This window comes from Dama dama, chromosome 16, assembly GCF_033118175.1.
Source record: "Dama dama isolate Ldn47 chromosome 16, ASM3311817v1, whole genome shotgun sequence".
Classification (NCBI taxonomy): Eukaryota; Metazoa; Chordata; class Mammalia; order Artiodactyla; family Cervidae; genus Dama; species Dama dama.
The window spans coordinates 37,566,439-37,589,261 of NC_083696.1; the positions used below are offsets into that span (position 1 = coordinate 37,566,439).

General features: G+C 50.4%; 1 protein-coding gene across 7 annotated transcripts in view; it reads left to right on the forward strand.

Moving 5' to 3' along the window:
- Positions 1-7,423: 7,423 nt before the first annotated feature.
- Positions 7,424-22,823, forward strand: part of EBF2 (EBF transcription factor 2) — a 217,178-nt gene continuing 201,778 nt past the window's right edge. For 6 of the 7 annotated variants that reach the window (XM_061164041.1, XM_061164040.1, XM_061164045.1 and 3 more), the window contains exons 1-6: positions 7,424-7,554; positions 10,036-10,192; positions 11,268-11,331; positions 11,603-11,658; positions 12,144-12,217; positions 18,868-18,936. In XM_061164041.1, the coding sequence (XP_061020024.1) occupies positions 7,424-7,554; positions 10,036-10,192; positions 11,268-11,331; positions 11,603-11,658; positions 12,144-12,217; positions 18,868-18,936 (551 nt within the window). The remainder of the gene's footprint in view (positions 7,555-10,035; positions 10,193-11,267; positions 11,332-11,602; positions 11,659-12,143; positions 12,218-18,867; positions 18,937-22,823) is intronic. The other variant, XM_061164043.1, reaches the window with a different exon arrangement.

Consider the following 22,823-nt stretch of genomic DNA (forward strand, 5'->3'; position numbering starts at 1 on the left):
CGATGAAGTTGGCGAAGAGAAACAGGCATTTATTGAACACCTACTATGGGCCAGCTACTTTCACCTAAGCTATCTTTTTTAGTCGATAAGGCAAGTGAAGCCGTGGGGAAAGAAACAGATCCACTTTTACCAATAAAGAAACAGGTTCAAAGGAATAACACTCCCACTTTACGGATTAGGAAACTGAGACCCCTAGGAGGAGGATCAAACGCCCGAGACCTCACCAGCAAATGCGAGGCTCTAATCTGGGTCTGAGGACACCAAAGCCGGAAGGGTTTCTCCTTTTTCTTCCTGCTTCCCACATAGAGGCCACTTTACGACCCCATTGACTGTAGCTCGCCAGGCTCCTCTGTCCATGGAATTCTCCAGGCCGAAATACTGGAGTGGGTAGCCATTGCCTTCTCCAGGGTATCTTCTCAACCCAGGGATCGAACCCAGGTCTCCCGCAATGCAGGCAAGTTCTTTACCAGCTGAGCCACCAGGGAAGCCATGGAAACACTAGAGCGCCCCAACTCGCCCCGCGTCAGAGCTGCAGAAAGTGCGGCACCCGAGAGGGTTTTACTGCCTTTAGTCCAGCGCCCCCTATCGGGCGCAGCTGCCATTGCTGATAGTACTGTTCAGGCGCTTCGGCCCTCGAGACAGTCCCCGCTGCTGACCCTCCGAGCAACTTGACCCTTGCTCGATCTCCCCCGTGAAACCAGAGTAAGTGGAAGTTCTGTCGCCCCTTCGAGGGTGGGACGGAGCTGCCCGGCCCGGTCTGCTCGCTGTTTTCCTAGCCTGTTCTGAGGTTTCCTAACCCTGAACCCCGCCGCCCTGAAATGCATGTCCACCTCCTGGGAGATGCGGAGGGGTTCGCATCAGCCAGAAATGGAATTTCTATGCCCGGGGCAGCATTTGAGGAGGTCCTAGAGCTAGAAGTCCTGTTTACACCGTTAAAGACAACGTGGAAGCATGCCTTGTACCCAACTGCCTTTTCCCGATTTTGTCTCTTGCCACGGAGGTGTGTGGTGTGGGTGGAGGTGACGCTGAGGTGTGTGTGTGGGAGAATATCGCCCGGTGCCGACTAGAATGATATTCTGACTGGTGACAAGTTTGTAGCCCTACCCACTCCCCCTCTCCACCCACGCAATCCGGGGCGGGGGTAGGGATGGGGAGTTGGGAAGACAAGTGTATTATGGGGAAGAAAGTTGGATCTGGAAGCCAAGGGTGCGTTTCGGAGGTTGGAGGAAGAGGTGACTTGTGTAGAGAGGGAAGTGGGGGCCTTTTGCTCACCCCTCCCCTTCCCAGGTGGCTCAGACAGTAAATGCGGGAGACTCCGGTTCGATCCCTGGGTCGGGAAGGTGCCCTGGAGAAGAAAATGGTTACCCATTCCAGTATTCTTGCCTGGAGAATCCCATGGACGGAGGAGCCTGGTGGGTTACTGTCCATGGGACCGCAAAGAGTAGAACACGATTGAGCGACTAATACACACACACACACACACACACACACACACACACGCACACACACCAGATCGAGGAGGGGGTCCCTGGGGTGGGGGGCGCGATGCCCGCGGGCGCAGAGCGCGGGGCGAGCGCAGGGCCGCGGAGCGCGCGTGTATAAGTGTGTACGTGCGTGTACGTGTGAAATGCGGCCCGCCGGCTGCGGTGGAGGGTAAGCTTGCCAAAAATATGAATAATCAACACATCGCTCACACCTCCGCGGCGAGCGGGGAGGGAGCTGGCGGGTCTCGAGGGCTTTACCCTGCCGGCTGGCAGGGGGGCTTGGGGGGAGCGGTGCGGGGACCATTAGGAGAAGACGCGGGGGTGGGGGGAGCGGGGGTCGCTTCGGAGGAGCACGTGTTATCTTCTCCCTCAACTAAACCGAGAAGCCGATAAAAGGGCCGGAAAGACTCCCATTGAACTTTTTCTGTGTTAAGGCCTTAAGTTGCTCGCCATTGTGTTGCCTTAGAAGTGGGACATCAGCAGGGGTCTTTGTTCCCTACTTATCAGCTGAGATGCCACTTGTCACCTCCCATCCTCATTTCACTCATCTGTAAAATGGGGGCAAATCGGTCCGTCTTAAAGTGTGGCTGTCAAGTTTAAAGGTGAGGAAGTGTCTGGCAGTGCCTGGCTCCGCGGAAGTGCTGGGTAAACGTCCTGCCTGCGTTCGTTGGTACTTTCCTTTCAGCCCTATTCTACGGGAGACTTGCTCGATCGGGTATCTTAACGCCGGTCAATTCGCCTCTAGATCTCTGCGCCTTAATTCAGCGGTGACGGAGACGCCCCCTTGGTGCGCAGCTTCCTCCTGAAGGGGTTGCAAACGGCGGGCATACCCCAGCACAGCCTCAAACCCGGGCTTGACAAGAACGCCACCCTATCCACCCAGGAAATAGGGTCCCCAGGTGCGCGTGGAGGCCGCAACAGGCACTTCTTTCTCTGTGGATCACCTGTCCCCAACACACACACACACACACACACACACACACACACACACACACACACACACACACACACACACCGTGGACCCTGCTCCGACATCTGCGCTCCAAACGTCCAAACGCGGCTGCTGCTTCGAAAATTTGTTCTGCTGACCTTTCCGCAACTCTGACTCGGCTCCATCGCTCGCTCGGCACGCCCGGACCAGGGAATGGGAGGGAAGGGTATTTCTGAAAGGGTGAAAGAGCAGAAGAGAAAAGAAGAGGAGAAAAAGAGGAAGTGACTTTCTGGAGCTGTCGAATGTTAGGATAAAGCCCTCTGACTCCTTCAGTCCATTTTCACTGGCCTGGGTGTCACATCGTGTGTCTAAAGTGTTTTTCGTCGCCTCAGTATTTCTGCAGCTGTTCCCGCTGGAATCCCTTTCACTCTGAAAAAATAAATCAAGAAGAGAATCTAAATTTTTGCCAAATTGTCTTTAAAGGGCTCTGTTTGGTATGGATGATGGAGTCCTGAAATATTTGTATCACATTTGTGAATACAGTAGTTCCTGCCCTCCCCCCAGGGAATTCTCATTTATGAAGGGTTCAAGTCCAATTTCAATAAGAAATTTGGAGTTGGTGGATTTGGATATTTAACTGATGCAGAGTTGAAATCTGAACTGGGAGGGAGTGGAGTTGGGTATTTAAGAAAATTATTTCACGAAGCGTTGTGAGCTAAATATTGTCAGGGTTCAGAGATGGTGAGTCAATCTATTTCTACTCAGATAAATAAAAATCAAGGTGTCAACTAAAACAAACAAATTGGAAAATTCACGTCCGAAGAGAGGTTTTCGGAGAGTGCTGCTTTTTTACATTTATCAAACCCAGACTGTCCCTGCGGATCTAATTCCCTGGGAACTAGTCAGCCTCAGTTCGTCCGGTTGCTAGACCTAAGCGCCGCGTGTGTGTCTGGGGGTGGGGGTGAAGATCGGGCTGTGTGTGTGTGTGTGCTCTCACACCTTCATCTCTGGGCCATGCTGGACGAGAACTAGGCCCAGAGAGCAATTTTCTAAGAAAAATCTCGGAACCTCTGACCCGGAGGAGAGACGCGGCGCCCAGGAGACTGGATCGAGAAAGAGACGGGGGAAACCGGCCTTAAAACCAATCGGGAGGAAATTGAACGTATCGCACCAAGATGCAGATGTGAAATTTGAACGCGGGGGAGGGAAACACCCGGGGGTTTCTTGGGAAGAGTAAACAAAGGAGGGGGCAAGGGGAAAGACGGAATACCAAGACCCCGACCTTGGTTTTGTGTAACTAGATGGTTAGGAAGAATTTTAATAATGTTCATCTCGGTTTCTTCTCGACCCCGGCAAGGGGCTGAACGAAGCTGGCTGGCCCAAGCCCCGGAGACGCGCGCGGCCTCCGCACCCCCGCCGGGCCGGGCTTCCCCGGGCCGCAGCTGCGCCTGCCGGGCCTCCGCGCGGCTCAGGGCGGATTTTTTGTGGCGTGTTCGAAAAGGTGGTTTGTTCGGGGGTAGCCGGAGGCCATCGAGATGCGAGAGACCCTCCGGGCGCAGCCACTGCGCCGCTCACTCCATCGTTAACCAGCGCTCCTTCTCGGCGCTGGTGGCCGACTCTGCGCCCACCCCTTCCCCAAACCCACACAGACCTAATTAAACCCAATTCGGGTGGCAGAAACGCTCCTTTCTCCCCGAAGGCCGAAGCGCCGCCTTTCTGGGCCCAAGATTGCTCCCCCCGTTCCGTGCCCCCTCCCTGCGCTAGCCAGGGAACTCGTTTCCAGCCTAGAGGGAACTTGGTTGTCCGTGGCTCGAAGCCCACAGGGCCCGCAGCATCGTGGCTACCGTTCGCCCCGAACGCCCTGCGCCGCGGTGACGGGGAGGGCACCTCTAGCGCAGCCGGAGAGGAGCCGAGCGGCTCCCCACTACACTCAGGTCAGGGTTCCAGGGCCACGATTTTTAAAACTGCCTCCTGGCTGGGCACTGAGGCCCCTGAACTTGTCTCTGGGACGTGAGGTGGGGGCGCCAGCCGTAGGGGGTCGTCTGGTTTGGGGCGGGCAGCAGGGAGCCTGGAGAATGAACCAATTCATTCGCTTCCTGAGGGGCATAATTTGGGTAGCAGCTGGTGCGGGAGAGAAGAGCCAGTGTCCTCGACCCTGGGTCTGCCCTTTAACCCCAGCCAACACGGGCCTCAGGGGCAGAGGGTCCGGGCCAGGTCCGGGCCCTCTGCTGCCTCGGGGTCCCTAGAGGCTGCGCTCCGTACCTTTCCAGGCACGCTGCAAGTCAGAGACCCCCTGGGGGTTAAAAAAAAAAAAAATCGCCGGCCTCTTCCAAAAGTCTTGAGAGCCTCACGGACGGTTCAACACTCTTCGCCAAGGAGCTCGTTGGCTCCGCTGGGCAAGAACCGAGGATCAAGACGGGGGGGGGGGGGTGGTGTGGGTGATTACTTGAGGTTCTGAGAAATTTACAGAGAGTGGGGCCGGGGTAGAAGATTCCAGGTGTTTCGTTTTTGCAGGGATGAAATCACCCATAAAATCTGCATAAAGTAGAGAATTGCTAGCTGAAACAAGAAGTTTCATCCTACAAATTTTTCCGCCCACCCTCCTTCCTTCTTTGGACATATATCTTACTTAACAGTCCCGTTCCATCGTTCCATATTTTTATGCCCAATCGCCCTTCACCCCTGCCTTTCTCGTCCAACGACACTAATCCAGAGCCGTGGGGTGGAGGTGCCACAGCCGACACAAACCAGAAGTGGGGATTTCACAACCTTTATGGTCCCCCTACCCACACCATCAACTACCCCAATCCCGGGGATGCGGGTTTGTGTAATGAGGGTCCGCGAACCCTCTCCCTCTCCGCGTCGGTTTTCATGCGAATCTTCGCAGTAAAGTCCCTTGCGCTTTCCGAGTGCGTTCGGTCCACGCAGTCAGGTCGCGGTTTGCCCTGGGCATAGCGTGGAGGTGCAGATCCATGGCTTACTCAGGAGAGCGGCATTGCTGAAAAGTGTGAGCTTACTGTCCTCCCAGGCAAACGAGTTGCGAAGGCGCTGTGTCCTCTAGCGGCAAACTCTCGCAGTTCAATTGTGAGCGCTCAGCTACACCTAAGGGATCTCGTCCGGAGTCAGGGCGCACTCAGATTTGTGTCCTAAGTGTGTGTTGGGGGGTGGGGTGGGGAAGTCTCCAGAATGAAACACAGGCTTTAGCCCGGGCCCTCTCGGTAATGAGGCTGGGAGGCCCGGGCACAGCCGCTCGAACTGTGCGGAACAGCTGATTTGTCTCCTCCACGGCAGATGGTCTTTGAGCACAGATTTGCATTCATTGTCTTCAAATCTGTTTTCGCGCTGGTGTTCTAGATTTCAGCAGCAGATCTGTGCACAGATCAGAATACAAAAGGAGAAGCCAGAAAATAACACCCAGCCAGGAGGACTTTTTTTTTTTTTTAATAGGCACCGCGAGCTGCCCGGCGTAGTTAAAAAGCCTTCTAGAGTTTCAGCTGTTTGGCGGAGCTTGCCGCCGCCTCCCTGTCTTCAGCCCGCGCGGCCAGAACCCTGGCGACTGCGAGCTTTGGGCAAAGTTTCCAAAACTGCCCCACTGCCTCCTCGCTGCCTCCCCGCAGCTCCTCTGCTGGCCCCCGGGGGCTTCGAGAACTGGGGGGCGGGGGTGGGGCGGGAGGGAAGAGGGACTGGAGGGAGCTCCCGGGACAAACGCCGGGCAGCCCTCGCACTCAGCCTGCCACGATCTGTCAGCAATCTCTCAGCTGCACCGGGTGCAACTCCGGCTTGCGTCCGCCGGGGGGTCTTTTCCTTAGCGCTCAGACCATTTCCCCCGACATCCTATTTATTTGAATGGCACTTGAGCCTTGTTCGTCCCCTTCCCGCCACCCTCCACCCCGCTCCGCTTTCATTCTTGTCTTTTAACTTGCAAACAGCTCACAAAATGAGTGTCACCAAGTAACTCCAGGAGACTCGAGAGAGCCCGTCCGGGGAACTGGGTTGCTCTCGGGAACGTTTGCACAACACATTAAGTACATGTGGTCACACTCCACTTCTTCATAGACCTGCACATAGAACCCAAGCAGCCTTGGGAATGAATATGCCTCCCGCAGGCTAAGAAAGTCCGCATTTAGAGGCAGGCTCGCTGAAGCTTCCAGCTGCCGCGACCAGACTTATCCCGCGCGCACCAGCCGGCAGGGCCAGGCTACCCGACTTCAGGGCAAGATTTGCGGGCCCCCATCTCACGCACACACATACACGGGGTTCGGGCTAGGACTCAACGCCCGCAGCTTTCTGTCCCCTTTCACCTCCCGGACTACAGGCAGCGCCGAGCGTGGCGCGCGCCGCCTAAGGACGTCGACCAGGCCTGCCCAGCGCCGGCCAATCCCGAGCGTCCATGCAAATTAGGCTCCTTATCGGGCCTCGGCTCCGCCTCCCGCGGCCTGGGGCCGTAGTAACCCATTCATGGGGCAGGCGCGCGGTTGTAACCCGGCTCCGCAGTGCTCTCAGCCACCACCTCCTCTCGACTCCGGGTCTTCCCCTTCCTTTTACTACCGATCCTGTTGGGGATTTAAAAATTTTTTTTTAAAATTGGAGCGGTGGGGAGGAGCAGGGAGGGGGGGTGGGGGACCAGGAGGAAGGGGAGAGATTAGGCAGCCATCAATCTCCTCCTGTTTCTCCCAGAACAGGTGATGCTTCAAAATTGTGATCACTTTCTGGAGGCAGCGCTGCCACTGGAAGGATGCGAGAGACCTAAGGCGGAGGGCCTGAGGCGGCAGATCTGAACTTGCGAAGGATATAACCCAAACTTTAGCTACATCAGCCCGCACTCAAGCGTGGAAGCAAAGGACGGGTTATATTTTTTTATTTTCCCCCGAGAGAGACTCGAACTTGAGCACTTGATCCCTTTTCTTGGATTGCTTTTGGAGGAGACGGTTTGGTGGCAACGTTGGGAAAAGCGAGGACAGCGTTGTAACTCATTTTTTTTAAAGCGACAGTAGATAAGACTTTTTAAATGTTTGGGATCCAAGATACTTTAGGAAGAGGACCAGCTCTAAAAGAGAAGTCGCTGGGCGCCGAGATGGATTCGGTCAGGTCCTGGGTCCGAAACGTCGGCGTGGTGGACGCCAATGTCGCGGCGCAGAGGTAACGGGACGGCCGCAGGGTGATTCTGCTCGCGATCTCTCTTCTGTTCGCTCTCTCGCTCTCAATGTCTGTCTCCGTGTGTCAGCCCCCTCGCTGGTCTCGCTCTCGCTCGTTCTCTCTCCTCCGCATCCGTCGCCCTGACCCTGCGCGCTAGGGCTTACCCTCCGGCCGGCAGGTCGCTGCTGTTAGGGGAACACTTACCCCTTCGCCAACACTCGAGTTTCTGAACTGCCTGGGTTCCCCCACTCCTTCTCCGCAGACTACTCTTTGGCAGGAAAAATAACAAAGTAGTATCTGATGCTTCTCAGCTTGGTCCCCAGTCCTGGCAGGCGGGCCGGGCCAGGAAAGGAGAGTGAGGACCCAGACCGGCAGCTGCCGGAAGAGAGCCGGCTTCCCGGCTACTCTCGGGTTTCGTCTCGCTCCTTGAGAGCGCCTCTCCTCCCGCATCTTGTCGGGCGACTCCTGGAGGCCCGGAGCCCACGGCCAGATGGCGGCGGCGGCTGGAAGAGCCTGAGACGCCGGAGCGCGCCTGCCGGGGAAGGCAGATCGGCCGGGCGCCCAGAGAAGGGGCAGGCTGGAGGGTCCGGGAGCAGAGATAAAACAGTGGACCAGACGCACAGAGGCGGGGGTGAGGGGGAGAGAAGAGACTAAGCAGAAAAGACGGGGAGTAACAGTAGAAGGAACCACAGAGGGAAGAAAGGAGGAAAGGAGACGTGAGGCCAGCGCAGGGGTCACAAGCCTCTAGTTACACTAACCCCTGAAGTTGACTTTGTTTTGAGCATCCTTGTGGGGGGCGGTAGCAAACGCCTTGTCTAGGCTGCCACCCCGTGCAGGCATTCTGGTTCCCCTTCCGCAACACCACTGTGGAGCTGAGATGTGTGGTCTCCACGACATTGTCTGCGGGAGACAGCTCCTTAACGCCCAGCAGCCCACGATCTTCTTCCCATGACTGCCGCCCCTCTATCGGCTCTCCTGGCCATCCCCCTCTAAGTACCGACACCGCTTGGAGAAATGACTGCTGTCCAGGCCAGGACTCCAGGTGTCCCGGTTAGAGCGAAGCGGGCTGCCACCCTTGGAGAAGAGGAAGCCAAAGTCGCTTTGCTCGGGAGACCCGGACGGGCGGCAGCTCCCTCCCTTCTACCTCAGCCCGGGGGCGCCAGTGTCCTGGAGCAGATGGCTCGCCGCCGCGGCGACGGCTTTCCTGGCCGTCTGGGGGACTCGCTGGGCTGCGGGCCGAGGGAAAACAGGCAGGACCGCAGAGCGGGTGCCTCGGCGCAGTCCCTTAGCCGACCTCTCAAAAGACACCTCCTCTACTTTCCTCCTTTCCCCGATCCAGTAATTGTTAAAGTTGAAGCAGGCGGTCGGATGGGGGATTCTAGTCAAAATTTTACACTCTTCTAAAGAGTGAAAGTACTCGCGCGCCCTGGGGACAGACGCCCGGCTACCCTAGGGCCCCGGCAGCTCCGTCCATCTGCTTGCTCTCCTGGGCGCCGAGTCTCCCATTAAATGGGTTCTGGCGGCCAGTTTGTCTCCGGCCGCGACAGGTCGGCGGGGAAGTGTGTGCACAGACTCTATAGGCTCCAGGGCATCTCCCGGTTCCTCCAACGCGGCTTTCGCGGCCAGCGGGTTTGGCCAGCGACGCCCAGAGATGCGGCTTGAGCCGGAAGACTGTCGGCTCCAGGCGAGGACGCGCTCTGACTTTTAATAACATTTCGGCTTCTCCAAGTTAAGCAGTTCCAGGGGCGGGGTCCTCAGGATCACGTCGTCCGCGGTGGCCCCGATCCCTAGCACTGGTCAAGGGGGTTGCGCCCTGCCCCTAGCCCGCGCGCAACTTTTCGGAAGAGCGAGGGAAGCAGGAGGTGAGGCCTCCCCGCAGGACCTGGACTTGGCCTCTAGGCTTTCCGTCCGGCCACCTCAGAGTTCTCGCCCACCGGCTTTCTGAGTAGTTTGGGAGGCTTGTGGGCAATAGTGCCAGGACAGGTAACGCCAATGAAGATGAAGGAAAAGGGTCACTTCTTTCAAAGTGCTGAGGCGCTTAGCCCCTATGCTCCGGGCCCAGCTCCGAATCCTGACCCAGTCGGGGGAGCCACCTGAGGAACAAGATGGGGGCGGCCCAAGGGGACAAGACTTGGGCCGCTGGGGGTGGGGAGGACCCTCCGGGCTTTGGTCTGCAGTCGGGGTTCCTCGGTCTGTTCTAAAGGCTGGAGATTGAGCTCCCGGGAGTGGGATGCCCGCAGGCTGGATCAGCTGGCAGTAGCAGCGTCCAGCGTCCTGCTGTCCTATGCCGTGGCCACTGTGACTCCTCCAAGGAGTCCCTGCTTCTTAATCGTAATAGAAGAAAAGGGTCAGAAGGGTCCAGAAATCTGAACCGGGGCCACAGACCCTTAACTCTCTGCTTTGTTGCCTGGGCCCATTTGGTAACTTCATGTCTTTTTCTCTTTCCCCGTGTCCTGTGTCCCCATCGTGTCTTTTTCTGCGCAGCGGCGTAGCCCTGTCCCGGGCCCACTTTGAGAAACAGCCTCCCTCCAACTTGAGGAAATCCAACTTCTTTCACTTCGTCCTGGCGCTCTACGACAGGCAGGGGCAGCCGGTGGAGATCGAGCGTACCGCCTTCGTAGACTTTGTGGAGAACGACAAAGTAAGCGCAGGTCCCCTCTTCCCCCCGCGGGTCTCGTAACTACCTCCTTGCAAAGCACTAAAGACCCCATCTGTCACTCCGGGGACTTTTCTGCTCCCATCAGGAGGGATGATAAATCGAGGTTTCTCACTCCTAGCCTCCTAAATCAGTCGGATTTCCCCGCACCTTCTCCCGCCTGAACCTCCCGCAGGGGCGCTGGTGGCTGCTCACGCGACTCCTGGATCGTTAGCAGAGCGTGGTCATGGACTGACCTCGGAGCAGATATCCTTCCGGCAAGAGCCCACGTAATTTAAACATATAGCCAAGGCTGCCGCTGCCCTTCTCCGGGTTATTTATTGTTATTATTTTGCACCTGCGACCGTGCCAGGCAGGGTGGGTTAGATAGGTACAAGGTGGAGACGCACAAAAACCAGTCTTGGCTTGCCGGACTACCTGCCCCAACCCCTGCCTTCTCTTCCACTCTGGTTCCCGCAGCAGTGCCAGCCCCCAAGCCAGGCTGGGCTGTGGGAGCTAAATTGGAGCTCAGATGAATAGGGTGTGGGAGGAAGGGAACATCTCTTGCCTTCTCTAGGCCTCAGTCCTCAGCTTCCTCAGCTGTACAATTCAAGTTTGGGAGCAGGCTCCTCCTGGGGTTCTTCTTGAACTTGGGCCTGGGTCCCTGAGTTCATGGCCCCAAGCCTCCGGTCCGGGCGGGACGTGGCCAAATGCTGCTCTCCCAAGTGACAGGTCCCCTCCTTTCCGCAGCACCCGGTGGGTTGGGTGGGGCCTGTTTAAACGCAGCATGGACATGGTGTCCGGTGGTCCCAGCCTGGGGGTCGCCCTTCTGAGGACATTTTTAAGTCCTCAGACTTAAAAGGGACAGACTGCTGGAGAGGGTCAAGTGCTTGGGAGCCTTGGAAAGTTTCGGAGCGTGGCCAGCATCCAGTGTTTCTGCCCTTTGACCCGGGCCTGGGCAGGGGTCTGTTCATAACTGCCGAGTGACCAAGAGAAAGGCTGTTGGAGTTGGGCTAGGGAAGTCTCTTTGCTCTTTTTATCATTTTGAGGGGATGGAAAGCAAGGGTCTCTGTCTTTTCAGGAACAAGGCAACGAGAAGACCAACAACGGCACCCATTACAAGTTACAGCTTCTCTATAGCAACGGTGAGCACCTTGCGCCCCCTGAGGCGCCCGCGCGGGCCTCTTACAAGGCAGGCAGTTGACCTTGTCTTGGTCTTTGGCAGACATCCTCCAGGCCCAGGGAAAGCAGGGCTGCGGGAAGCTCTCTCCAAGCAAGGGGCCAGGGCGGGTGGTCTCTGACCCCAGGACGGCTCAGCTTGCACTCCGCCCTGGTTCCCCAGCCTCGGGACAGGTTTGGGGTGCCCAGGAGGGGCTCCCCGGCGCTCACCTCACGCCCGCCTCATCTCCCCGGCAGGTGTCCGCACGGAGCAGGACCTGTACGTCCGGCTCATTGACTCAGTCACCAAGCAGGTGAGCCTGGCAGTTCACTCCCCTCCTCCCTCTCTGCCGCTAGCCATCCGCTCCATTCTCCTCCCTCCCCACCCTCCCAGTCTGTCTTTGAGATTTCCTGGGTCACTCTTCACAGCCCCTCCACATCAACTGACACTTTGTCTTCTCTGGAAAAAGATTTTTCCCTCTCTCCCTAATTGTCCAGTTTCTTTCTGGTTGGGGAGGCTCTGGGGATGGGAATAGGCGAGCAGAGGGATGAAGACGGGAAGGACTTATTGGGAGATTCAGCGACCCCTCCCCCCAAACATTCCCTTTTGCAACAATTGTGTCCTCACTAGGGCAAACTTTTCTCTTGGTATTTTACTGGAGTTAACCAGGCACAACTCAGGTTCAGTGCGACCAGCGGGACTCCTGAGCAAGTGGTGGTTAGAGAGAAGAAACCCGAGTCTGTTCTCGCTCTAACGTCCCCTTTTCTTTGTCCCTCCCTGCCCGCGCCTCCTTCGCAGCCCATAGCTTACGAGGGACAAAATAAGAATCCGGAAATGTGTCGAGTTCTCCTGACACACGAAGTGATGTGCAGGTAAGAGCCGTGTTTTCCCGCGGGCTTGGCTGGAACGTGGGGCGGGTGAGCAGCTCGGGGCGTGCTGACTCGCCTGAGTCCCCGGCGCTGACCTTGGGGAGTGGTGACGCGCTTGGGCGGGCGGCCTCGCCGGGACTTGCTCCTGGGCCGGTTGGCTGGATTTCCTCCTTAAAAGTCAGATTCTAAGAACAAATCGATCAGGACTCGAAAAGGCAACCCAGAACCACCCAGGATTCCACCCCCAGGCGTGGCACGAGTTTGCTCCTTGGAAGACCTGCCGTCCAGCGGTCCGCGGAACGCGGGGAGGGGCTGGGCAGGCGCGGGTCGAGTTTGGGATGAAGACTTAGCCTGAGCCGGTCGCCGTCCAAGATCCGCACGGCTGGGTTCCCGCCACTCCCGCGCATTCTAGGGGTAGATGTCCAGGAGGGGCCACTTGTAGAGTTACCGAGTCAAGGTTTTGGAACGACTCAGTCTGGACAGGCGAAAGAGATCGAGCGGTCCATTTTGGGGGTGCTACCCCCTTGTCCCCCAGATGAGGCACCTGTCTGTGATGCAGGAGCGTTTTCTTCTTGCGGGGACGTTTCTTTTCCTAGATTTCCTGAGCCAGGGGAGTTTCTTAGGTCAGGATGAACTACCGGGCAATGGACGGGAGGAACTGGAAGAGAACCTCACCGGGTAGATCCGGGGTCTGGAGCAACAGCTGGATTTTGACGGCCGAGTTGTAAAAGGTGCAATCTACCCGGATTCCTACACCATTTCCCGTTTTCTTTTCTGAGATCAATTCATTTCATTTTGGGTCCTTTCTTCTCCTGGACCAGAAGAAAAAAAAATTTTTAATAGAAGAAATTCATCTGTACATCTATTCGTTCTTCCAACAAATGTATATTGAGTGTCTAATATGTGCTAGTTATGGGGGATCCCACAGCAAAGGAGAAAGGATATAGTAAGGAAACTCTGGGAAGGAGTGGTTATTTTACTATAAAAATTTCAATGTTTATATCCATACTGCCTTTTCTTCCTCCAAAATCTCTGATTGGAGAGAAAGCTTCAATTCTTTCATACTCTGCTACTGCTTCAGTGAATGTCTTCCAACATCAGCCTTGCTAGCTTTGCGTAATTGCAAGCTGTCTGATTTAGTTTGAATTGTTTTATGGGCTGCTCCTGGCAGCCTGGTCTCCCTCCCCACCCAGTCAGGAAGAAACCATTACAATCAGACATGTTTGTTTTGGTTTTGACCAAGTATTAGAAAAACAAACTTTGCCAACTACAAAGTTCGGCTCTGTCCGTGGCCTCAGCTGAGGGGATTGAGGGTTCCCTGACTGAGTAGCTGGGTGAGGTGTGGGTAAGCACATCGGTACTCCATTATCCCAGGGCTCCTTGATAGGTACATTCAGAAAGAAAATACAATTCCAAGGTGAACTTGCATGTGATACCTAGGTTAAATAGAACATTTTGACTTGGTTGGCTAATTGAAGGGTGGGTTTTTCTCTTTTAAATTCTTCTTTCTACTTTCAAACATCTTTGTGGGGAGAGATTATCTTCTTAAAAAAAAAAAAAAGAAAACAAGACCCAAGTCTGGCCCATTGTCTGACGAATTATACCTATCACTTTAAATGATACTTGCACAGCCCATCCTGCTGTAGTTCAGGCTGACATTTTTATTTTTAAGCCCAATCAAATCCGCCTCATTTTATGCTGTTTAAGTAGCAGCATCAATTTTTAAAGCCTCTAGTTTAGTCTGCATTAGTAACACAATATAAAAATTTAATGTACTGTAACTTCTCTTTATTTGAGACCTGGGAAGATGCTTTGCTATTTTCTTCCCAAACTAGAATTTAAAACAAATATTAATTATGGGTAAATAAATGATCCATGGAATGGGTATTGTGTCTGTATTTGTGTGTGTATGTGTGTGCGTGTGTGTGCGCGTGCATGCACGCGCGCTGGGAGATGAGCTGGAGTGGTAGCAGATTTGGATCTATCTGAAAGGGAGGATCCCATTCAATCTGTCAGTCAGAGTTGGTTGACTCTGCAATCAGGGAAAGAAGTTCCCTCTCCCACGTTTTAAGAGTCAGTTATCAGAGTTCGTGATTAAGGAATGAATCAGATGAGCGCCATTTCTCAGAATGTCATTTGCGCACATACAGAATGTCATTTGCATGGTGTTTGTGGCATACCTGCGAATTTTCCTGAATGCTTTTCTTCTGTCACCTTTGGTTAACAACAACAACAACAAACAAACAAACAAACAAAACAAAAACTCATAAACTGATGTTTTGCTTTTAGGGCAGCAACAAAATAAATCTCTTTTAGGTATAACTTTTCTCTCCTTTCCCCAGTTGTCTCCACTCCTCTCTTCCCTGCTTCAGTTCATTTTGCCAATTATTAGGAAGGAGAAATCTAGTTGTTATGTCGCTGCCAGCCACCCCTGTGCCCTCAATGCTCAGAGGGTTAAAAGATATTATAATTTGAACAGAAGTCGTCTCAAGGCCTACAGCTGGCTAATAACAGAGTTGTATTGAGCCGGAGCAAACCCCACAGCTGTGACTTTTCGCCACAAGGCGCAGGCTAGACGGGGCCCTAATCAGATGGGCCAGCCGGGCAGTGGGGCCAGTGTCTTTATCGGCCAGATGGTGTGAATTTAGACACTTTTGTTATGCAATCGCAGGGAGGAGTTGGGGAGAAGAAAACAAAACAAAAGCTACCATGCTGTGCGCTTATTTGAGTTTGAAATTAGAGACAGATTTTTGAAAGTTGAGGGTTGAATTTTAAAAACGGTTTTGGAGGGGAAAGGGCTAACACTGGCTAGGAGTTTGGCTGACTGGACACTCTATGCCCGAGACTGGTGCTTTTTTTCCTTTGCTTATCCCCCATCTTGATCCCTTTCTGAAAAATGCAGGTAAGATTCAGCCTTGGGATAAAAATTTTCCTATTCTGCACCTCTCATCCCCAACTGGTTTGATTTTTTTTCTCTTTCCCTCTCCAAAGATCCCACAAGGAGATAGGGAAGGTAGAAGAGGCCTGTGAGCAAGCTGAAAGTATTTCAGGTAAAAGGTTCTCCAAATAAGGACTAGAGTAAAATAAGCCAAACCATGCCGAGTGAGGAGCAGAGGCAGAGCTTTCATTTTCATTCATTAGGGGAAAAAAGTACTTTAGAGCTTCCCCTGGAAGTTAGAGACACAGCCTTAACCTAGTGCAACTGCAGTTTCCTCTTCTCTTTGTTTCCCATCTTTTCTTATTTTTCAGTCTCATTCAGCTTTTAAAAAATACTTTTGGACTTAGAGTGACTGGCTTGTTAGAAAATATCCCTAAGAAACCTTTTAATGAAAGTAACTGAACCTGAAGTTGTTCACACAGGTTTTGTGTCTACACTGAAAAGAAGGGAGATTTGAGCTGGTTATCTGAGTCATTCAGGGACCTGGTCCTTCATGTCAGGGCCCCATGTCCCTGATCTCAGAGTCGTCGTTTGGGGAATGTGAGTTCATGAAAGTCTTATATTCTCTACTTCCCATTGCTTATGTTACTGTCTCTGGTTTAAGGACTGAATGTCATTGAAGAAACCAAATAAAGAACAACCAGGACATCCTTATGAGACCTTTTCTTAAAAAAAAAAAAAAAAGAATTTGCTTTGGCTAACCCAGAGAAATTTGATGAAGGACTCAGATGGGGTGAATACAGTTCACTCCTATAGTTTTTTTACCTTCACTATTATAGTCCAACAGCTGAGTGCTTGTTGCATCTTTTCTGAGTGTTAACATTAGAGATTATACTTAAATATGTTACTATTGGAAAATGGAAGATTGGACCCTAAAGTTTCTCTGCATTTTTCTTGGAATATCATTTCCTTCCCTGAGCGGATTCCCAACATTGTATTTCCCTGGCACCAGGCTTACATTTTTATCTATTTTTCTTTTCCTCCAGAGAAAGTCCCCACGGAGAGCAGCTGAATTCAGCTGAGCAATTTTGCAAACTTACTTGGCTTCCTCAGAATCACTCCTTCTCAAATTAAATAGATTGGCACATTCTGAATGTGTTCTCTTGTAATTAGATTGTACTTGCACACAGATTCAGGTTGGGTTGACCTGCTGGTGATGTCAAAGAGGAGTCTGTTAGAAGGTCTTCAGATACCTAGCATGAATAGGATTTTTGAAATTGTCTTGCTAGGAAAAAAGGTTTGTCTGGGCTGCAAAGGTATTATTCTGCTGATGTAAGCAGTAGAAATAATAGAGGTGGGAGGCAGGAATTGGGAGGGAGGTGGGGAACAATGATGGGGATAGGTAAGGAGTTGGGAAAAGAGACAAGGGTTTTGGGAGGTGAGAGAGCAGCTGGTCAGCATTTTTATTGGTGTTAATCTTGGGATGGGTTGGAATTTTCAAAGTTAAGCCTTAATATAATTTCAAAGGTAAAATATTATTTCAGAGAGCCTCAGCAGCAAACGCTAGCATCTAAGAAAGTTGAGACAAGCTTTCTTTTACTTCATACTAATTTGATTAAATTTCTCCAAGCCTTATCATGCCCATTGGGTGAAAGTTTTTTTAAGCATGTCACATATTTTTAACTTTTGGAGAATGATGGAATTGTTCACTGAAGAATCCACACATCCCTACATATGACATATGACCTTGAAATTTCTTTTTAAAAGTATTTGTTTGTTGATAGTTCTGTAGAGGATCAGAGTGCACTGTGGAGAACCAGGAAGCGAATCTAAGACTGGGCTGGTGTTGGGCCTTTGGGTCTTTGCTACCACATGGCTTCATCCTTTTCGTTAATCTGTAGCCACTTTTGAATTGAAGGAATCTCATATCCTCATGGACTTCTTAAACCTAGAAGGGACCCTAGATAATCTAGTCCAACCCTTTGATTTCATGTATCAGGAAGGTCAAGCTCAGAAGGGTTAAAGAGATTTGACTACATTCGTGCAGCTGACTAATGACTAAGTTGGGTTAGACGTCAGAGCTCCAGCTCCCTCTTAACCAATCCTTCTATTGCCCTGAATCATCTTAAACCATCGGGGGGCTATCACAGGAAGGGCAACACTTACAGGAATTTGGTTATTGCTGCTGTTTATGAGATGTATTCTCCAAGTGGCGTGGATGATAGTGCTGTTTTTATAAGCCATGTCAAGACTGTGTCCTTTACCAACTCCTGTGATGGTGGACCATGTGCTTGGATGAGCTGAGAGGTATTTAGAAGTCTGTGGTCCTCGAGAGCCTGTCATACAGAGTGAAGTCAGAAAGAGAAAAACAAATATCATAGATTAACGGATATGTGGAATCCAGGAAAATGGTTCAGATGAACCTATTTCTAAGGCACGAATAGAGACACAGACGTAGAGAATGGACATGTGGATGCACGGAGGAAGGGGAGGGTGGGATGAATTCGGAAAGTAGCGCTGACATATATACACTCCATGTGTAAGATAGATAGCTGGTGGGAAGCTGCCGTATTAGCACAGGGAGCTCAGCTAGGTACTTTGTGATGACCTAGACTAGTGGGGTGGGGAAGTGCGCTGGGATGGGGAAGTGGGGTGGGAGGGAGGGCCGCGAGGGAGGGGATATCTGTATACCTATGCTGATTCACGTTGTTATACAGTGGAAACTAACACAACATTATAAAGTTATTATATTCCAATAAAAATGATTTAAGAAAAGATTTAAAAAGTTGAAGTCTGTGGTCCTGACAAGGAGCAGACAGGCAGTATGGGGATGTCATTTTCCTGTGCTTCTGGCCACCCAGCCTCCCTTGCTCTTCTCATATTTCTTTAGGTCTTCCGTGCCTTTTGGAGGGGAGTGTTTTATTCTCTTTAGGTCCTCCTGAGTCCTTCCCATCTCCATCTGTTGCATTTGGTTAGGGCCCCTTCTTTCTCTCTTCATCTCAGATGATCCCACAAGCATTTCTCCGGTAGCTACCTGGTACCCAGTACTTTACCAGATGGAAGGAAGGAAGTCTCGGGAGGCAGAATTTTCAGGATGGGACCTACCACATGCTAAGTCCCATTTCTGTTCCAGATCTGGTGAAAATGATTAGAGATATCTTCTTACAGTTCCCTGATTAATTTTTTCCCCCATTTGACAATGTACACCATAGTTCTGGTAATCTTCCTTCACCTTTAGAAAATGATGGAAATGAATGAATAAATGGATGAATGAATGATTATAAAGTACAGTGAGTTCTGTGAAGAAAGCTGTTATGTAACTAAAGTTTATAATAATTTAGGCAGCTACTTGGGGTCTTTTTTCATTTTTTAATACCTCTTCCTTTCCCTTATTCCTTCAAGTATTTATTAAGACACAAAGATCTAAAAAAAATATACAATAATAAAATCATTCAACATGGAGCTGGAGGTGACCTTCTAGATCTTAAAGTCCAAGTATCCATCATTCAGGTTACAAATAAAGCTCTGGGGAAAGTTGTGATTTGCTGAGAATTACCAGTTTATAAGTCATAGATGGAGAATTTGGATGAATAGTCTTGGGCTTCATGTTTAGTGTTTTTGAACATAGCCATACATTCATGTTCAAGCAGCTGATAGTTAAGCAGCTACCAAGAAAGTGCTTATTTTTGTGAACGTTCCTAACATTGTATGCTCACCGTACTTTCTGGATTTTAACATGTTTCATTTGCTCTCTTCATTCCTTCCCAACCTACAGTCGGTGTTGTGAAAAGAAAAGTTGTGGCAACCGAAATGAGACTCCTTCAGACCCTGTCATCATCGACAGGTAGGGGGAAAAAGTGATTTTTTTTTTTTTTTTTTAAAGCATTTCTGGTTTTTCTCTTTTAGAATCTCAGCTCTGAGTACTGATCCCTGGGCTTTGCCGTAAGGTTGGGTACATGTTACCTTCAAGGCATGGAGCTGGTCTCACACATGTTTTCTTGTTTTGGTTGGCGTTTCTTGAAAGAAGTCAGAGCCTTCCTTTTTGAACAGATGTCTCTATCTTTTCCAGGTTCTCTGACTTCAGTCTAATGGGAAAGGGTGGTGAAGAATGCCATCTCTCCCACCTGGCAGAAATAGGGTCTCATTTAGTTTTCTAGAAGAGGCAGTGCACCCGAAGTTACTCGGTCACTTCCTCATCACTCTCTGTGATTGCTGTTGGGCTTGAAGACTGTCAAATTAGATTATGGTTTGGGGATGATGACAAGCTTTCTGTTGCACAGGGGGAGGTTCCTTTCTACCACAGAGGGTTGCATTCCAGGTCCTATGTTATGTTCAGAGTGGAAAAGATTCTTTGGGACAAGATGCTAATTCATTGAAATGTGATTTCGGCCTCCTCGGCTGTATGTTTTTGTGATTGGAACCAGAACTTACAAACCAGTGAAGAAATACCAAATTAACTTCCAGCAATCATGTAATTTTTAAGAAATCCCATATTCCCACCCCTAATTTTTTCTCTTTCGTTAAAAAACGGAAGAATTCCCTCTTGCTTCTTTCTTTGGGTTTTTGTGTTTCTAGACAGGTCCTGAAATGGATTGGAGCAGCCGCAGTCTCTAAAGTTGTTATTCCAATATTCCAACAAATTCTCAGTTGGGAGAATGGAACCTCTGGCATTCTTCCCAGAAAGCCAGCTTGCTTTCTTTGTGGAAAGTATAGCATAGCCTAGGAATGAGGAGGCTGGAATTCTGATCCTATCCTAGCTTCTGACCTTGGACGCAGCACTCAGCATCTCTGCTCGGTGGTGTCACAGAGGGTATAGAGTTGGAGGGTATGGCTTGCTGTTGGACATTGCAGAAGGTTGCTAAAATATACATGGCAGTTTTGCAATATTCCCTGAGATGCTTGGAGGAAGATGACAGTCAAGTAGGAAATGTTTGCTGGATGCATAGAGTGCCTTCACCATCTTAGGAGGTTCAAGTGAGACCCATTTGAGGGAGTTCTTTGGAATTTCTTTAGTTTTTCCGAAAGCAAAATAGAAGCTTAAAATTAATGAGTTGTAGGAACTCTGTAGGACCAGCTGTCTTCCTCGTTTGATCAGTGAAAAGGCTGAACTCAGGAGTGGTGATGTGACTTGCCCACAGTTACGCATCTGGTTGGAGTGAAGCTGGTGCTGGCACACAGCTGTCCTCACTTCTGGCCAGCGGTGCTCTTATTGCCACAATCCTTTCCTCCCAGCACTCTCTGTCCCAGTTTATACAATCACATGTGATATAATTTCCCAGGCTTCCCTGGTGGCTCAGTGGTAAAGAACCCACCTGCTAATGCAGAAGACACAGGTTTGATCCCTGGGTCGGGAGGATTCTCTGGAGAAGGAAATGGAAACCTATGCAACCTGCTTCAGTATTCTCGGAATCTTCATTAGAATCTTGTCTAATTGCTCTAGACTGTCTTCTGGGCTTCCCTTTGTCTTCTTCCCTTCATTTGTGGAAGGGAGAAGGTATGAAGGCAGAAATCCCATGGAGAGAGGAGCCTGGGGAGCTACAGTCCATGGAGTTGAATAAGAGTCAGACACAACTTCGTGACGAAACAACACAACATTTCCCAGCTTCCTAGTATACCCTGAGGTACTCTGGAGGATATGAAGCCTGTGAGCGTGGTGTAGACACAGATCTAGTCCTTTCCAGCATGTCTACTGAGTTCACTTATCTTTGTGTAGTCTTTTTTTAAAAACTAACTTTAGCTCCTCTTTCAAGAAGGTATTCTAACCTCATGGTTGTGATATCTTTTCTTGTAATAAATACCCCATAAACCAGCTTTAGAAATGTTTGCAAACCCATAAATGCCTACCCGTACCTTACATCTCATAAGCACACGTTCTAAAGACTCTGCATTTAGTAGCAGTCCTTTCTCTAAGAAACTATGTATAGCCCGAATGCAGGGAGAAAGAATACGCTATTTTTTTTTTCCATATAATACACATGTTAATGTACATAGGCTCTTGGCATCTATGGGGAGAAAAAAATTTCAGGTTATGTGCCTTCCTTGTGTGTGCTAAAATGCTTTAAATTCTTTTGAGAAGGTGGAAATTGTATTTTAGCTGTGTCTTAAGGAGCTTTATGTGATGGTGGCATTTATTTTTATTAGCTGGTGCACAATTAAACAGCCTGGCGATGTCTCTGCATCGCTTGTAATATGTGTTACTTCTGAAATGTTGTGCATCTGCATGTGGAAACATACATACCAAAGGGTGCTATAAATTGGTCAGGGATCAGGTTTTTTTTAAAGAACTCATCTTGTTATAAACCGATGCATTTGTTTGGCTTCCTAATCAGAGGGCTTTTGTTTGAAGATACTGCTTGTTCCTCTATCGGAATCTTGTCTTTTTGTTCCTGACTGTCTTCAGGGCTTCTCTCTGCCTCCTTCCTTTCATTTGTGGAAGGGGAAGAGGATTGAAGGCAGGCTTCCCTTTGCCGGAGGCGGGATGGGTGGCTTGTGTTGTCAAGCAGTACCTCTGGTCCCTGAGTTCAACACCTGCCACCTTAGAGATGTTTAGATAACCCACGAGCTACGGGGTTGAGATAACCCAACAGGTGCTAAGTAGTCTATTTTGGATTTCCTCTGGGTAAATATAGAACTCTCTTCTTTGCCCTTGTTCCTATATGCTGACTAATTATCTCTTCCTCCTTCTCACTCCATCTAACCAGATGCAGTTAATTTACACTGTCTATCTTTGAATTTCTCACACAACAGCCATGTTCCGCTCTGACTCCAGGGAAGCTGGTTTATTCCCTTGAAATTGTGCAAGTTGGCGGTGGGAGGGGACCCTTCAAGACGGTTCCCAAACTTTTCAACGCCAGGGACCCCTTTTATTTTTTCCTTTGCAGAACCAGGTTCTGCAAGATTTTGCCTGCCAAGCTGCAACAAACAAGTCATAATCCAGCTATAATTTAATTTTTATTACTTGAAGATGTACAACAGAATGGGAAGGAAAAATCTCATCCCAGAAATGCCCTTGATCTCAGGACTTTCCTGGCAGTTCAGTGGTTAAGACTTCATGCTTCCACTGCAGGGGTAGGGGTTTGATCCATGGTCAGAGACTAAGATCCTGCAAGCCTAGTGATACAGCCAAAAATAAAGAAATAATTTTTTAAAATGTCCTTAATCTCATCAATAGCCGATCAGAGATTCTGATTGGTATGAGAACTGCTAGTATTACCACGCTAACTTGATAGACTGCCAGCTCAAACATGAAACGACCTGACTTTTCACTTAGCCCCATGTGACCACGTCCTGGGCAGGCAATCCATTTCTAATAAGCTATTTGAAATACGACAGATAACTTCCTCAACCTCATGGCCCCTTAACTGAAAATCGTTGGATTTTTACAATGGAGCATCCCCATCAGAGGCTGTGTTCTCCATTTCTTAAGACCTAGCCCCATACTGGGAATTTTTTTTCCCTGCCTATGTGACTGTCATCCTTTATCTCTCTAGAAACATAAATTTAATTCTTATTTTCAGTTGTCTTTGAAGCATGCTTTTGTGAATTCTTGGGCAGTCACACCCCTTTCCAAAAAGCCAGGCCAACACACAGCCCAGTAGGACTTGCTGCTAAATCACAGGCCCCCAGCAGAGCCTTCCTTCTGTGTAGAAACACGTGCGCAGCGTGGCAGTAGCGTTTATTCATTTTGAGTATAAAAATCTAAAGTTCCTATCTGAAAAAAAAAAACAAAAA